The 16,759-nt window shown below is 38.6% G+C and overlaps 1 protein-coding gene across 1 annotated transcript in view; it reads right to left on the reverse strand.

The window, feature by feature from the left end:
- ERICH3 (glutamate rich 3) overlaps positions 1-16,525 on the reverse strand; it is a 93,252-nt gene extending 76,727 nt beyond the window's left edge. The window contains exons 1-2 of the mRNA XM_032870292.1: positions 16,414-16,525; positions 15,351-15,651 (exon numbers count right to left, since the gene is read on the reverse strand). Of these exons, the coding sequence (XP_032726183.1) occupies positions 15,351-15,651; positions 16,414-16,525 (413 nt within the window). The remainder of the gene's footprint in view (positions 1-15,350; positions 15,652-16,413) is intronic.
- Between the last annotated feature and the right edge of the window lie 234 nt (positions 16,526-16,759).

Consider the following 16,759-nt stretch of genomic DNA (forward strand, 5'->3'; position numbering starts at 1 on the left):
AGCAGCATTCCACTTCTTGGAACCATTTTCTGAGTCTGTTCAGACTCTGTCACAAAATGAACTGGGTGACTTAACCAACAGATATTTATTTGCCAGTTCTGAGGGCTGGAAGTCTGAGGTCAATGCACCAGCAAGGTCAGGCTCCTGGTGAGGCCCTCTTCCTGGATGGTGAACAGCCATCTGGTCTTTATATTCTCACGTGGCACGGAGCAGACAGAAAGGCAAGCTCTTTCTCGCCTCTTCTTACAGGGGCACTAATCCCATCATGAGGGCTCCATCCTCATGACCTACCTCCCAAAAGCCCCAGCTCCAAATACCATTGCACTGGGGATTATGGTTTTAGCATATGAATCGGAGGAGGACACAAGCATGTGGTCCAGAACAGAAAGCATAATTGTCTTTTTTGTCTTTTGTGGATTAGGAAAACAAACCTTAGTTTAAGTCACTTGCTAAAGATCACATAACCTAAAACTTGTTCCTTATAATATTTGCCAAGTCACAGTGGAACACCACTCACCAGGGCTTGCTAAGGTGGGGACCAGGATGTTAAGTATGATGACAGAAAAATAAGAATCATGAAATCATCACAGAAAAATGTAATTCTATAAATTCCCTGGTACAGAAATAGAAAAATTTTAAATGAAAATACTTACAAATGAAATCAATACATAACTTCATTTGTAATTAGCCATATCATTAGCATAAAAACAATATTCTGAAATCTTTAAATTATCTTATTCTCTAATATATATTTCTGCAATCTGCTTTATGATACAAATTTCCCTAGCAAACTTGTTCAGAGAGAATATAAAGAATAATTTCAACACAACCAGTTTTATTTAGATCAAATTGTGATTTTTGCCTATCTGAATTAATGAAGCTTGTACTAGTTTATTACTGCTACTGTACCAAAGTACCACAACTTAGTAGCTTAACACGAATTTATTGCCTTATACTTCTGGAGGTCCAAAGTTCAAAATGGGTCTCACTAGACTAGAGTCAAGGTGTCATCAGGACTACATTCCTTCTGGAATCTCTAAAGAAGGATATTTTCCACATTCTAGAGGCTCCCCCCATTTTATTTTAGGGTCAGCTGATTAGCAACCTTATTCCATGTGCAAACTTAATTTCCCTTTGCCATGTAAATTTCACATGTTCTGAAGACTAAGACAGGGATGGACTTCTTTGAGGGGCATTCGTTATTCTGCCTATCACAGGGCTTTTCCTATATGCCAGATGCCAGGCAGCAGAAACACTAGATGCTGAATGTTATGGCAATAATATATACACTGTCCAATGACCACATCCAGTCATGCCAGTGATCCTCACTTTCAAAAGGGACACTTCCCAGATGGAGGAAGACAGTTCTTGGCACCATACCAGGATGTACAAAATAAATTGGAGCCTAAATTTTGATGTGTCAAATATGAGCACTAAGACAAAAGAACAGGAGGGACACTAAGGAGTCAATATATTCAAACAATAGATTTTTCTCATAAGGATAACAATAGAGATATAACTTCTTTAGGTGAATGTAATATGTGAAAAGACAGTTTAGCCCATAGGATGTAATTGCACTTGTGTCAAACATCAATTAATCAGCACTTAACATATTTCATGAAATTCAAATAATGATTATATGAAACACTAAGAAAGAAGAAAATTTTGCCAATTACGTTTTAGCATGCCATTGATGTAAGCACAAATGATTTTAGTAATGTTAAAATGTGAAAGAATCTTCTTAATATTGATGTAATAGGTCACTATGTATGCTTAATTACTGCACATATATAACTAAATCTGAGGAAGAGGAAAGAATATGGCAGGATCCCTACCATTAAAAGCCTCAAAATGAGGTTAGAGAGAAGGATTTTCCACATAAAACAATTAGAAAGCATACGAAACTATATTTTAAAAGTAATAACTGTGGAGTATTGGGCCGACTCATACTGGCTCTAATGAGATAACCATTAAGATTTTCAGGAGTTTTGCAAGCCATTGTTAGCATGAAATTGGCTATCGTGGGAGTATTTACACCACAGAAATTAACAAACACTATAAATCTGGGCTTTTTTCTTTCTGAAAAGCCAGTTTACCAGCACACCACTAACTAATTTCAAAAATAAGTAGCAAGATATATCACAGGAGCTATTAAATAAAATGATTGATTACATGAGTCAACATACAGAAGTATGCTTTACACAGTTTTATCCAGAAATTCATCTTCTATATGCAATATTTGACCAAAGGGGCTCATATACTCCTTCAACCATTTCCTATCCCCAACAAAAAGAACATGAGGACTCTAGCAAACACATTGACATTTTCAGCAGCATTTCAATCAAGAAATTTTATGCAAGATATTTCTTTACATTGCCACAAACGGAAAGGTTCAACTCACCTACAAATCTGGAAGAACTGATTACATCATTTTATGCTCAACAAAATCAAATAAGACTTAGGTGAATGAGCATAGTTTTATTGCTAAAGACAAGAGCCTAATCGAGAGCTGCTTTGCATTTCAGAGGTCACTAAATCTGCAATTTGTAGAGTTTGATAGTGTTCTAGGAGGGCCTACATCAAAACTCCTCTGCCAAGGCAGGCTTCTAGCAATGACAACCAGATAAAATGTTTCTGCAACTCACTTATCAAGTCTTTGTACTGGGAAAGCAAATTAAACAAATCATAGGATATTGTGGTTTGATTGCCATTTTGCTACAATTCACAAGCAATAGAGCTCTACCTCTTGACCCGTTTGACTTTCTCACTGTCCATCAAAGAGATTTATAAGAATCTACAGAATTGCAGCTCTATGAGGAAACGCATCACACTCAAGCCAACCAACTAAAACTAAGATTTTGCAATCTCAGCAAGATTCTTAGCAAAGAAGTTAATAAAATCTAAACGGGAACAACTTCTCCAAACAAAATAACTGAAAGCAGCACAAATAACCAGACAAATAAAGAAAATAATAAACTGTGTAGCTTCACATCACTGAAAACTGCATCTCTGTCATTTAAGAGTGAGAAAATTTAAGACCAGACACCTTAACTCTTAATAGGTGCAATGATTTTCCTGTAGCTATTAAAGGCAAATAAATCTATATCAAATACTTCAGCCCAAAATAAATTTTATGAGATTAAAAAAAAAAAAAAGGATGAGACTTGGGGCTAGAAAGCTTGAGGTCAAATTCTTAATTCTACCCCTTACAAGATGCATGACCCTGGCGAATTCAATTTTCTTTTTGCAATTATCACCATGAAGTCAAATGCTGTGACTGCTTCCTGAAGTGGATGATCTAAGTTTACTGGTCTGGAAATGTATTTACCTGGAGCCACGGGATTATAGAAATGACCACATGAGTTCTAGTCAACTCTCCTATTTTACATTCAGGACACTGAGGTTATAAAAAGAGGCATAGCTCATCAGTAAACTCACGTCCAAAGACTCAAAAAGAAGATGCCAGGATGTCACAGGAATTCCCATAGAATTGTAGCTGTCCCTTTCCTTGGGCCCTTGTGTTGCCACCTCGCACCAGAATTTCTTTCATCATGTTTGATCACTCCCTTTAGACTCATATAAGACCCCTCCATGTATCCATCCCTCTCACAAGTTGTACGGTGATGCCATATCTACAGTAAACACTTCAATACTTGCTGAATGAATGAGATTATAAATCCGTTCATGGAAACAAAATACATTGGTCCAATTCCTTGACATACAACCTTTAAAAAAAAATCCATGTGTAAGGATCGTAACCTGTCTTCTGCTTCAGGATAATAACTGAAAGTAGTTTATGCCAAAAGAGGTTCAAAAGCATGCTTTACATATTTTGGCTTTTTTTTTTTTTTTTAATTCAGAACCCTCAGTGTGGATGATCATGCTGACAATGTTAGTTTTGTTGTTTTGTTTTTGTCAAATAAATGCCTTTGCATATGCTACAAAATTGCATTAAAAGAAAATTTCCTAGGGAGGCAGGAAAAAAAGAAAAACCTTTTGAGGAAACTTGAAGAAAGACCAATCCAGAAGACTAATTGACATAAGGGTCAATTATTTTCCCAACCTTTTTAAGAAAATTCTTTGCCAACAAAAATTAGACCATGAGTCTCAGCTGCCTGCCACTTTATAGAGAGTGATTGAACTAATATTATGTAAATGATTTTATATTACATTCTTCATTCTTTTTATTTGTATCCAAACCTGCCAGATCTCAGCAATTATGCTAAATATTGATTTACAATTTCTCTCAGCTTATTCCAATGAAGCAGACAGATGAGAACCATAATATTATTTTATTTATAGCCTTAATATGATGGTTTGAAGTGACTAGTAAAAACAAAACTAGTCTCCAACTGTGCTGACTACTGGCGAGATAGTTTTGCAGTGTTCACAGATGAGGCAATAAGAAACTAGTTCATGGGAAGTCAGTAGGCCTGGAACTCCCTAAGGTGGACAGTTCCCAAAAGAAGAGGTTTGAGCCTCTAAGCTCTTCTCTGGAGGCTTAAGAATTTCAATTCTTTGGAGAGAAAAAAATAAATTGTGGACACTTAAAGAAATATGCATTAATGGAAAAATAGCGTGCAAACCAAGGGAGATAAGGATGCTGTTTGGAGAAAAGGTGACAGGAGGGAAAGTTCTAGGAACCAATAATTTTCATCACTAGTATTTATAGATCACTAACATTTTTGTAGTGCACACAGTAAACACTCTACTAACATGAGCGATGTACTTTAATTCTCAAAACAACCCTGCAAAGTACTATTATCCACCCTCTTCACGGAAGAGTAAACTAAAATAATAGAGTGCTTAGCCGAGCAGCTCATAACTAGTTAAAGGCAGATCCACCATTCTAATCAGGGACTGTTCTGCTTGAACCACTAAGCTGAACTGTGTTCTACAAGGTCCTGTCAACAGTCCTGAGGAGCTCAGCCTAAAGAAGAGAAAGCATATGGTGGACAGATAAGTGAACGGTTGACCTGTGAAAGATGCTAAGAAGGCAGGAACATCCCAAATGATGAGCGAAAGTACAGGGAGGGCAGTTTGGCTTAATAAAACGAACAGTTGTTTAAAAGTCAAAGGAGTGGCCTGTAAGATGGGCCTGGGACTGGCCAGTTTTCTAGTAGCCATGGAGGGTTTTAAGCAGGGACACAGCATGACTAAATTATTCTACCACCAGTATCCTTGAGGAGGCAGAGTATGGTAGCTGAGAGTTTCACCTCTCAAGTCCAATTTCCTCAGTTTGAATCTTAACTATCTAACCATATCAGCTACTGAGTAGACTAGCAAAGAGGGGCAAGGTACTTAACTTCCCCGTGCCTTCTATTTTCCTCTGAAAATGGAAATAATAAGAGTGCTGTTTTTGAAAATCATTGAGAGCGTTAAATGAGTCAATACTAAAAACCTAGGAAATTGCTTATCTATACTAAATGCTCGGTGGATTTTGGAAGTTACCATTGAGTTGATGTACTTTAAGAATTAGATGCTAAAGATTTAACGATGTGTTAACTAACATTTCATAAAACATACATATATGAAACCTTCACACTGTGCACCTTAAACTTATATAATATTGTCAATTACATCTCCATAAAGCTGGAAAAATTAAACAAGAAAAAAAACAAACAAAAAAGACTTAAGCAACATATGCTTTGCATGAAGATCAAAATAGACACACAATAGCTGTCACTCACTGAGTCTCTAATATGTGCCAATATTCCTGCAAGGAAGGTATTTATTAGCCCAATTTTTGAAAAAGGAAAGTGAGGCACAGGGAAATTAACTTTCCTAAGTCCCCATAAGGCACAACTGAGATTCAAACCTATGTCTATCTGACCCCAACAATATTCTTCTTCCTACTGTAGCATGTTCATCTCATATTTTTTTTTAATGAAACATTGATTTTCTCTGTGGAATATCATTCTTTTTCACTTAGAAGGACACAAAAAAACAGATGACTTTCAGACAGTTCCAATCTTTCTGAGACTTCAAGTCCTTGTTTGTGGCTTCCTTTGAAATGCTCTAACCTTCCGTCCACACTCCCCAAACCGTTTCTACCTTTCCTTGGACCTTGTCTCCCAACTTGCTTCTTGACCTCCTCTGCGGCCTGAAATAGGACTTTGGGATCTGGTGCCTTCCCCACGCTCTTGCATTTCGTCCTGAAACTTCAGACTTTCCCTTTTCTTCTTCTGTGGGCTAATCTCTTCACCGAGGACTGGAACTTCAATACCGCTCTACACAGAATGCAGCCTCAGCTAAGCCTCATTCACTCCCTAAGCCCATTTCCTCTTCTGGAAGATTCCTGCCTGGACAAAGCTCTAAGTGTCAAGTTTGACTGAGAGGAAAGCAAAATTCGTAGGAAAGAAAAATTTAACAGTGATAACCTCATATAAATCCCTACAAATTATGGTGAAAGAGCCATTTGCTGGTAGTTTGAGAGATTCCAAGCTACTGATTTCAAGGGGATTGCTTATGTCAGCAATTACTGAGCCAAGCACAGGGTATAGTCCTGAAGTACATGGAGGACCAAAATATGTAGAGAGGTATGGTCTCCACCCTCAAGACATTTGTAGTTACAAGGGAAACATAAAGACAACTGGAATGCTACGAGGGAATTCCCTTCCTTACTTGTTGGTGTAACTTTAAAAATAGTACTGGCTTAGAAACAGCCTTTCAAACAATATAGCTTTGTCCGTATAGCTTTCAAAGTAGGATAGACATAGGAAAATGGAGAAAAAATAAAATGACAAAAAAACCCTACTATGATTATCAATGGGAGGATGTCAAGCAGTTTTTCTTTTTTCTTTTCTTTTTTGCTCAAAGTAAAAATTTTTCAAAATACAGGTAAGTATAAGGAAGAAAATAAAAACAACTTGTATCCCTAGTACCCGGAGACTCATTGAGATCTCCTCCAAGTCTATTATTCTAATTTACAGCAGATTATTTTTATTTGAATCTAAACAACAGAAACAATATTATTGTAAACATCTTGGAGCAAGCTATGAAGAAAGACAACTTCTTAATATGAGAGCCACATAATATTCACAAATATAAAATATTACAATCCATGGCATATAGAGAATGTCAGATTAACTGCTACCATAAAACACTATGATTCAATTCAATTTAAAATCCTTAGTTTTTAATGCTGTTTCATAACTACTATGTGCAATTTATATTGTCTGTTTAGTTCCCTGCTGTTTTTCCCTTGTTTCAATATTTTGCCCTAAGAATTTTCATTAATTTATAAATGTTTATTATTATTATAAGAAAATAATAACAGTCACAGAAAAATGGATCACCAGCTTAAAATGTACAATTTTCCAGCCCAACTAGTGTAAGATGCTGAGAGGTGGGGAGTAATTTGATTACGAATCAGACTAAAAAGAAAAGTTCAATACTTAACCAGTAGAGATCATTGACTTATTATCTTAATTACTTCTCCTCACTAGCGCTTTAATCATATTTTCTGTTTGCTTTGAGTGTTATCTCCCTTTTCAACTTTTGGCTTCCAATCTCCACTCTTCATGAGCCTCATTTTGTTAAATCATTTATTTCCAATGACTACATTTCTCATAAAGGCCATCTTTAGCTTTTGCAGAACCACTGTTTGCAGCAGTGACAAACAGGTTGTATTAGTGCTGGAGGGCTGCATAATGAAGTATCACAGACTGGGGCTTAAACAACAGTTTATTGTGCACAGTTCTGGAGACTAGATGTCTAAGATCAAGGTCTCAACAGGGTTGGTCTCTTCTGAAAGCAATAAGGGAAAATCTGTTCCAGGCCTGTCCCTTGAGCTTGCAGATGGCCATTTTTCCTCTCTATCTTCACGTGGTCTTCTTTTTGTGTGTATGTCTATGTCCTAACATCCCCTTCTTATAATGACACCAGTCATATTAGATGAATGACCCCATTGACCTCATTTAACCATAATTACATCTTAAGGATCATATCTTATAATACAGTCACATCTGAGGCACTGGGAGTTAGCACAGCAAATATGAATTTGGGTGTGGTTACAATTCAGCCCAAAACACAAGCACAGTGAAAAAGATGACCAACTGAACGATGTAACATGGATTTAGATAGAAACAAGGAATGTACTTCTTGAGTACAAAGAAACCCACACTTTGATTTCAAATTATCTGTGACGGCAAACAGAAAAGCGTCATTGATGATCCATCCAAAAGGGGGACAGATACCTTCTCTATCCCACCACCTCCATGTAGGTAGTTTGGATGGATGTGGACAGGATAATGAAGCTCTCCAAAGAGATCCCCCAGAGCCCTGGGCAGAAAAAGAAATTACACCTCTCAGTCATCTGCCCATAGACCAAAAAAAGAGTTAACCATACGAAAGAAACTGGTAGACAAGAAGAGTAAGGGTCACTATGACCCAGCAATTGCACTGCTGGGTATTTACCCTAAAGATACAAACGTAGTGATCTGAAGGGGCACGTGCACCCGAATGTTTATAGCAGCAATGTCTACAATAGCCAAACTATGGAAAGAACCTAGATGTCCATCAACAGACGAATGGATAAAGAAGATGTGGTATATATACACAATGGAATACTATGCAGCCATCAAAAGAAATGAAATCTTGCCATTTGTGACGACGTGGATGGAACTAGAGGGTATCATGCTTAGCGAAATAAGTCAATCGGAGAAAGACAACTATCATATGATCTCGCTGATATGAGGGAGAGGAGATGCAACATGGGGGGTTAAGGGGGTAGGAGAAGAGTAAATGAAACAAGATGGGATTGGGAGGGAGACAAACCATAAGTGACTCTCAATCGCACAAAACAAACTGAGGGTTGATGGGGGGAGGGGGGTTGGGGGGGTGGGGTTATGGACATTGGGGAGGGTATGTGCTATGGTGAGTGCTGTGAAGTGTGTAAACCTGGTGATTCACAGACCTGTACCCCTGGGGATAAAAATATATGTTTATAAAAAATAAAATTTAAAAAAATGGCTTCTGAGTGGTTAGAAACCAGAGGTATAGTGGAATCCTACCTAACGTTTGGGTTGTAATTAGCACAAGATGCAAATGTATTATATTGTCAAAAATATTCTTAAAAATCATGAGCTTAATCCATAAAGTATGATACTCATGGTTTTGTGTATGCTGCACCACTCAGTAATTCTTTGTATGCATAAGTTTCAGAACCATGGAGGTAGGCCGAAGCCAGGAACTAAAGAAAAATCAAAATGCAGTGTCTATACACTCAAATAAGTCACCTTAGAGGGCATTGCCCAAGTCTTATTCAGTGCAACCAGGACCAGCAATTGATCATTCAAACCAATAATTAATTTAATAAGGTAACTATATTAAATACATTTACCTTAAATAGTTTATCTGAAAGCATAAAAGTCTGTCAGTTCACTATATTTATTTGTGTTTGAGGTGCCAAGGGTTTTACTTTGACTGTGACTCAAGTGATGGTCCTCTTCCCTCATCCTTTCAAAAAATATAAATCATATTTATAATATATCATTTGGGACTTCAAGTTTAGGAAAAGGTGACAAAGATGCTTGCAGATCTTTATGAATTTTGAATCCTAGATATTTTTTCCACTTTTACAAATTTTACCACCACTTAATTTAATAGTTTACTTTAAACCCATGGACATTTATAGAATCACTCCAAAGCCTACACTATTTTCAACTATTTGTGGGGGGAACTGAGTAAGTCATTGGCAGGAAAGAGCCAATAATTCAGTCTGCATACTACTTCTCTCAGTTTGTGCCAAAATTATTAATTAAAGTTAAAAAGATTATTTCAGTACTATCTTCCAGAATCTGAAATTTTCATTGAAAATGATTCTCTGGAATGATATATCTCTTGAAAATATATAAACATTAAATAAAATGTTTTTATATAAAATTTTTTTATTTATATAAAATTTTATATAAAATTATAAAAAATTATATAAAAAATTATATAAAAATATATAAACAATGATATATCTCTTGAAAATATATAAACACCCAGGCCCAGATTATTCGAGGCTGATTTTAGGTTTGAAAATTGGGTCACAGAAGTTTTATTTTCTCATCTCCCTGAAAAATTCTTGTAGTTACTAATGATCAAAGTAAGTTGGGGAAGTCTCCACTTTTCGCAGAGATACCTTTCTTCAGCAGAGATTGCGAGAAAGGATGTGGGATGCTACAGAAGATTGCATCTGACAGTACCCTGTTCTCTATACAAGGGGTGTACATACTGGGATATGCACATTCCTTGGATACCTAAAGACTTTCCTAATTGAACCCGGGCAAGGGTAGTTTTAGAGGAATTAATTTCTAGACCCTCTAGTTTCTTCGGTGCTAGCCTAAAACTGATCTGACTGAAAATGCTCTTCCACATCATAATGATCCATAGCCCCCTTCCCTTTTATAATCATCTTCCTATTTTTACAAAAGAAGGGCACACCTCTCACCACCCGGTGTTTTATCATGGTGCACTGAATTTAGGAGGATACCTGGAAAATAAAAGGGGCAACCTAAATTGCACAGATGTTAACACAAGTGTCTTCATGACTGGGCAACACATACGATCGCAAGTAAAGTCCAACCCTTTGCTTTCAACACAATTGAAGGATCTCATTGAAAGATCCCTGAAAACACTTTTTGGCGATAGATCACTATGTGATTTTTGGCCTATAACTCTGAAGGAATTCAAAGAACTGAGTGATGTACAAACAAATCCCTTTCCAATTCCACCTATGTATGTGCACAGGTTTGTTAAGCAAAGGGGTAAGAGAAGACATCCCATCTATAACAAAAAGAGCAGACTCTAACAGATGATCAGAGAAGTCAAGACAAATGAACACAAATGAACACACTCAATTCACCTCTTTTAATCAGAAACAATTTATTTCTGAAGTTAAATGGTTAATATGTAACAAGAGGGTGAGTAGAAACCACCCAATTTGAATTCAAATATTTAATGACTTCAAGTCTGATTTCCTGTGTGACAGAGATAATTTTGGTAGTAGGAGTGAGTGGTGAGCAACGAAGAGACTAGAAAGTTGCTACAGCCATACAAAGCAGTACACTTTGGTAAGAAGGCAGAGACGCCACAATTTTAAATCTAGTCAGCATTCATCACCACACATAGGTACAAATTGTGTGTGTGTATAAGAATGTTTAAGATCTACTCTTTTAGCAACTTTCAAATTAAAAAAAAAAAGAGTATTATTAGCTGTAATGATTTATCGACTGGAAGATTGTACCTTTTGACTCCCGTCACTCATATCACCACCACCCTCCCTCCACCCCTCCCCCGTCTCTGTATCTATTAGTTCATTTGTTGTTGCTATTTTAGACTTCACATAGAAGTGAAATCATATAAGTATTTGTGTTGGTCATTTTGTGGGACATACAAATATTGAATTATTATATCATACACCTGAAACTATGTTATATGTTAATTATATCACAATTTTTAAAAGTACCCTGTTGAACTAACCAAACAAAAAAAAGGCAGAGACAAACTACAATGGGCATTCCAATTGCAAATGACATGGTGGGCTTATGATTTTTTGTCACTTTTGGATATATATATCCACTACCTAAAAATTGACAATTTCATTCCCAACAGTTTTCACCCTGTCTTTGATGAAGAAGGAGTGAGTTACCAGCGAGTACTAGGGATGTGTTAATTCTTTCTATACCATACTTCCGTATACAATGGTTCCCAACTTACAATGGTTTGGCTTATAATTTTTTGAGTACAACTGTACAAAAGCAATAAGCACCCAGGAGAAACCATTCTGAATTCTGATCTTTTCCTAGGCCTGTGATATGTGGTATGATGCACTCTGGTGGTGCTGGGCAGTGGCAGCTCCCAGTCAGCCATACAGTCACAAGGATACACAACTGATACCCTTAAACCATTCCGTATGTACCCGGATAGCCATTCTGTTTTTCACCTTCAGTAGAGCATTCAATAGATTGCATGAGCTTTTTACCACTTTATTATACAATAGGCTTCGTGTGAGATGATTTTGCCCCAATATATAGGCTAATGTAAGTGCTCTGAGTACATTGAAGGTAGGCAAGGCTAAGCTATGATATTCAGCAGGTTTGGTGAATTAAGTGCGTTTTGGACTTATATTACAAGGGGTTTATTGGATCATAACCCCGTCATAAGTGGAAGCAGATCTGTACTCCATCAGGACAGAAACACTTGTTTACATTAAAAAGATATACATTAATAAGTCTAAATAAAAAAAAATAGTGTGTCCAAACCTTGGAGCAATCTTTCCAAGCATACATCTTCTGCATTTTTATCTTGTCATAAACCATAATGCTCCCCATTCTTCCAATTCCTCAAAGCAAATTTACAGACAAGTGTGACTATCTCTACTTAGAGCCAAGCTTATCTTTCACACAGGGAATCAACTTCACGTGGATTCAGTGACGATCCTTTGAAGGAGTTAGAATTGCCGTATCATTTTATCCTCATGCATGACTGAGGGGTATAAAATCCCCATTCCACCTCCAGGACTAGTGCGCAACCCACAAACACACGCACACACACACCAATAGCAACCCAGGGTGAGATTTAGCGAACTAGAGGGACTATGAGCTGAAATTTTCCACTCTGAAACAACTGCATTAGAGATGGCAGTGCCAGGAGCGGTGTTTTATAGTTGACTTCCCCCAAATTACAATGCAGCTCAGATTCAAAGTCTCTATTATAATCTTTGGCAGAAGTTTTTAAGACCACTTTTGTTTACTCCAAACTCTTTCTGAACCAAGTCAGCACAGGCCCTTTACAATTTTTACATCAAGTGTTTCAAGCTGTAATTAAGTAAGCAGTGGCACTCAAAGGAAGCACCAAGAGAAATCATCAGGGCGTCACTTACTGATTGGTGGAATTTTAGGGATTTGAAATTTCTGTTTTATTGTACCACTGCACTTCATTACCATTTATTCTTAAAATGTAATAAGTACAAACTGCTTCAGCAATGATGGAAAAGCTTTCTCAGCTTTAATGAAACCTTTTATTTGCTACTGAAACTTTTATTATTTCCAAATGGTGGCATAGTCAAGAAAAAGAATCACTACTTATATTGACAAAAAACTTCAGCAATTTGAATAATTTTGTTCGTGGATGAATTTTAAGGCATTTAGATTTTGTTATTCTTATGTTTATTGTTTTCATTTACTTTTGATGAACTAAAAACAAAAAAATACACATATACCCACTATTACAAAATAATTTTCTAATTATATATCAAAATGCCAGATAGTTATGTACAGGAATCACTTGTCAGATGTTGGTCTGATCTGGATAGGAATTTCTATGCATCTAGGGCTCCAACACATCTCAGCTACTGGCCATGAGATGCAATGTTGTGTAATTGTTCAGTGCACAGGCAATGAAACTGGATGGCCTGGTTTTGCTTTCCAGCCCTGACACCTGCCTACCTGTGAGACCTTTCAAAATTTTCAGACCTCAGTTCCCTTCCCTGTGAGAATGAGGGTGACTAGAATCTGCCTCATGAAATGGGTGGGGAAATTAAATGAGGTATTTCATGTAAAACATTATTCTATAGCATGGCACATGGTAAACACTTGTTCAGCTTATGGTATAAATGTTCAGCTCTAATACGCTTTTCCTTTGTGAATACATCCACCTCTAGGCTGAAGGCAGTGTCAGAACACACCATTCATTCAACAAACATTAACCGAGCTTTACTTTATGCAGAACATTGTCCTAGGTGAAGGGGGCACAAAGATTAATAAGACATGGTGCCTACTCTCCAGGAGTTTATAATTTTAGTGCAAAATTAGTGTTGCCATCTTAGTATCTTTCTTGAAGAGTACCATGAAGCATACTCTTTCCCTAGATGATAAATTTTCCTTTTTTCCAATGTGCTTGGAACTAATGGAGCTTCAGAAAAATTTCACTTCAGTTTCTGAAATCTTAATCATGCACAATTTAATAAGCAGCTACAGGTTTTTCCACATTTTAAAATGGATGATTAAATGGTCTAATAAGATTCTAACTTAGCCAAAAACTTGAAAAACATAGGAAGACAACCATGACTGACACATTCATTTTCCCATATGTGGACATACTGCAAACAGCAGCTGCAGAAAAATAGTGCCATTTACATCCCACATGACCCACGGCTAACTAAAATTGCATAGGAGTTCAGCCTCAAAGTGGAAAGAACCTAAACTAAATTCAATTTGAGATAAAATGAGAAGAAGCTTGTTTAGTCGTAGCTACACTGCTTTCCAAAAGAGTTCTGAAACTGACTTCCAACATGGCACCTTGTATACCTCCAGTTTTTCAAACATTTTGTTTATGTCATTACACTCAGAGAATTCATTAAAAAATAAAAATCTTTAAGTTTGACTATCAATCCTAAACACAACGACTAATGTGGCATTTTAGACATCACAAACCCCAAATGATCTTAAATATGTTGTCCTCTACTAATTTGCTGCTCTTGAAAATGTGCAATAAATCCAATTAAAAAGGAAAACATTTTCAAATTAGTTGCAAGATCAACTAGGATATTATCTGCTTACTAGATGTATCATAATAAAAAACCATCTAATATGCATTACATTGTTTAATTCGGGAGGAAATTGGATATTCTCCCTTCCAACAAAAGGACAGAGACTTTTTTTTTTTTAAACAACATCCAGTAATGACTGTGTTAACTTTCTAGAATAGATTGAATAATTGCCAAATACATCTTCAGAGGAGTCACCCTGCCCAAAGCAACAGGAGATCATGTGTAAACATAGGAGGGCACAATTCCTTCCTTCTCTCCTTCCTCTCCAGTATCACACCACCTTCCCTGGTCAAAATACTTTCAAAGATTCCCCCATGACACTGAAATAAGGGGCCCCCTTCACAGTAAAACCTCCCTCGACATTAAATCAACTCACACCTCATTTCTCTGCAAGAGGCCACAGTGAAAATTTCTCTCTCAGTCCCAAATCTCCAAACGAATGCATATTTTGGTGACCTCTACTTTTGCATTCAAACGCACATGTCCCACACCACAGGATCTTTTTGATCCCAGATAACGTCCCTGCTTAATGTATGCGTTTTTCACATCCATTTTTTAATCCTTCCAGGGTGAAAATTTCAAAGAGGCGAACGTCGGTGAAAGAAGCGAGGAAAGGGAGGGAGGAGATGGGAAGCCTGGGATTTCTGCCATCTTCAGTGCAACCCAGAATTCCTATTATTTGTTTCTTCTTCCCCAGCCCTCCCTCTCGCTTCCCCTCTAGCCCCTTTCTCCGCTGCAGGAGGGAGGAGGAGGGGCCGCTGGCTGAAGCCGCCACCTGCCGCGGGGTGGAAAAGCTCCAGTTGTCACTTACCCAGCCGGGTGAGAATGGCTCATTTTTGCAGGATCCCTTTTGGACCCCGCGGCAGGTGCGGAGGTTGGGTGCGCGGGGCCCCGTGCTCGCTGGCGCAGCGACACTTGCGCTCGCCGGGTGACTCCGCACTGCGGCCGCCCGAGCTCCGAGCACCTGAGCTGGGCCGCCGCCGCCCCAGAGCTGCCCGGTAGCCTCCCGGGCCCCCACCCGCTGGCGGTATCCACAGCCTCGCGGTTGCTAAGGGAGGAGGGAAGGCGAGCGCGGAGGTTCTGGAGAGCCCCAAGCGCTGCTGGAACCGAGCCTGGGGAAGCTGGAAGTGAAGCTCAGCTTCCAGCCCCTTTTTCTGGGTCCTAATGTGGGAGGAAACTCAGGCCCCTGCTCAGTTGCCCTGGGCGCGCGTTTCCCAGGCACCTGTAATCTGAAACACACACACACACACACACACACACACTCACGCACCCACACTCACGCACACCTATTTAGGCTGGTGTGCTTCCTGCTAGGCCCTGAGGAAGCAAGGTCTGGGTTAGGTAATCAAAGTCCAGAGCTGCCACTGTGATGCATGGGTTTCTAGTTGTAAAACAGTCCCTGGATTCCAAGTTCAAAGGAAAGAAAGAGGTCTTTCTCAATCTGTTTTGGGTTTTGATTTTGATTCAGATCTCGAAAGCATGGCAATAACTTCATTTCCTCTTTGGAAAAATCGCCATCCTTGCTCCCACTGAGGTCCCCACTCCCAGCAGGCAGTGCCCATAGTTCTGAAGTCCAGAAGGTGGGATGGTGCAGTTTCTCAGGGAAGGATGCTGGAATGGAGCCGGTATTCGAATCCAACACAGAGAAGGCAGGCCTTCTGTGAAAAAGCCTAGATTTACATGACAGGTCCTTGGTGTGGAGGAAGCCTAAAGCACTGAACTTAGATGACACTAGCCCGAGTCCTATTTTGCTTTGTCAGGTTGTTTTTTGAGGACTTGATCTCTGGCCTGAGGTTCCTCGTGTGTAAGGGACAGGTTGGACACATCTGTGGTGACTGAGCCCTCCATGGATCTCTACTCTAGCTCAAACACACTTACAGGGGGACTGGACATCAGTTCACTAACAGCATTCTGCTCTCCCACACATAAAGAACCACTGGGTATGTCAGAGTCAGTTTCCTTCACATGATATTCAAAGTCCCTCATCCCTGGACCCCTGCATCTCTCCTCAGCCCCACTGTGACCATTTTCTCCCCCTCTACTATCCTAAACTAGCAAAACCAGATCTCGCACTATCTGTGAATGGAACATAGTTCTTCCTTTGACCACTTGACAAACTTCTATGCATCTTTCAACTTTAGCTTGCCCACCTCCTTCTTGGATGTCCCCCGGTGTACTGAGGTCTCCCACATCGGGGGCCCCACTCTACATACCTCTGTT

Source organism: Lontra canadensis, unplaced genomic scaffold (genome assembly GCF_010015895.1).
Source record: "Lontra canadensis isolate GAN:19392208 unplaced genomic scaffold, GSC_riverotter_1.0 scaffold40, whole genome shotgun sequence".
Taxonomy (NCBI): domain Eukaryota; kingdom Metazoa; phylum Chordata; class Mammalia; order Carnivora; family Mustelidae; genus Lontra; species Lontra canadensis.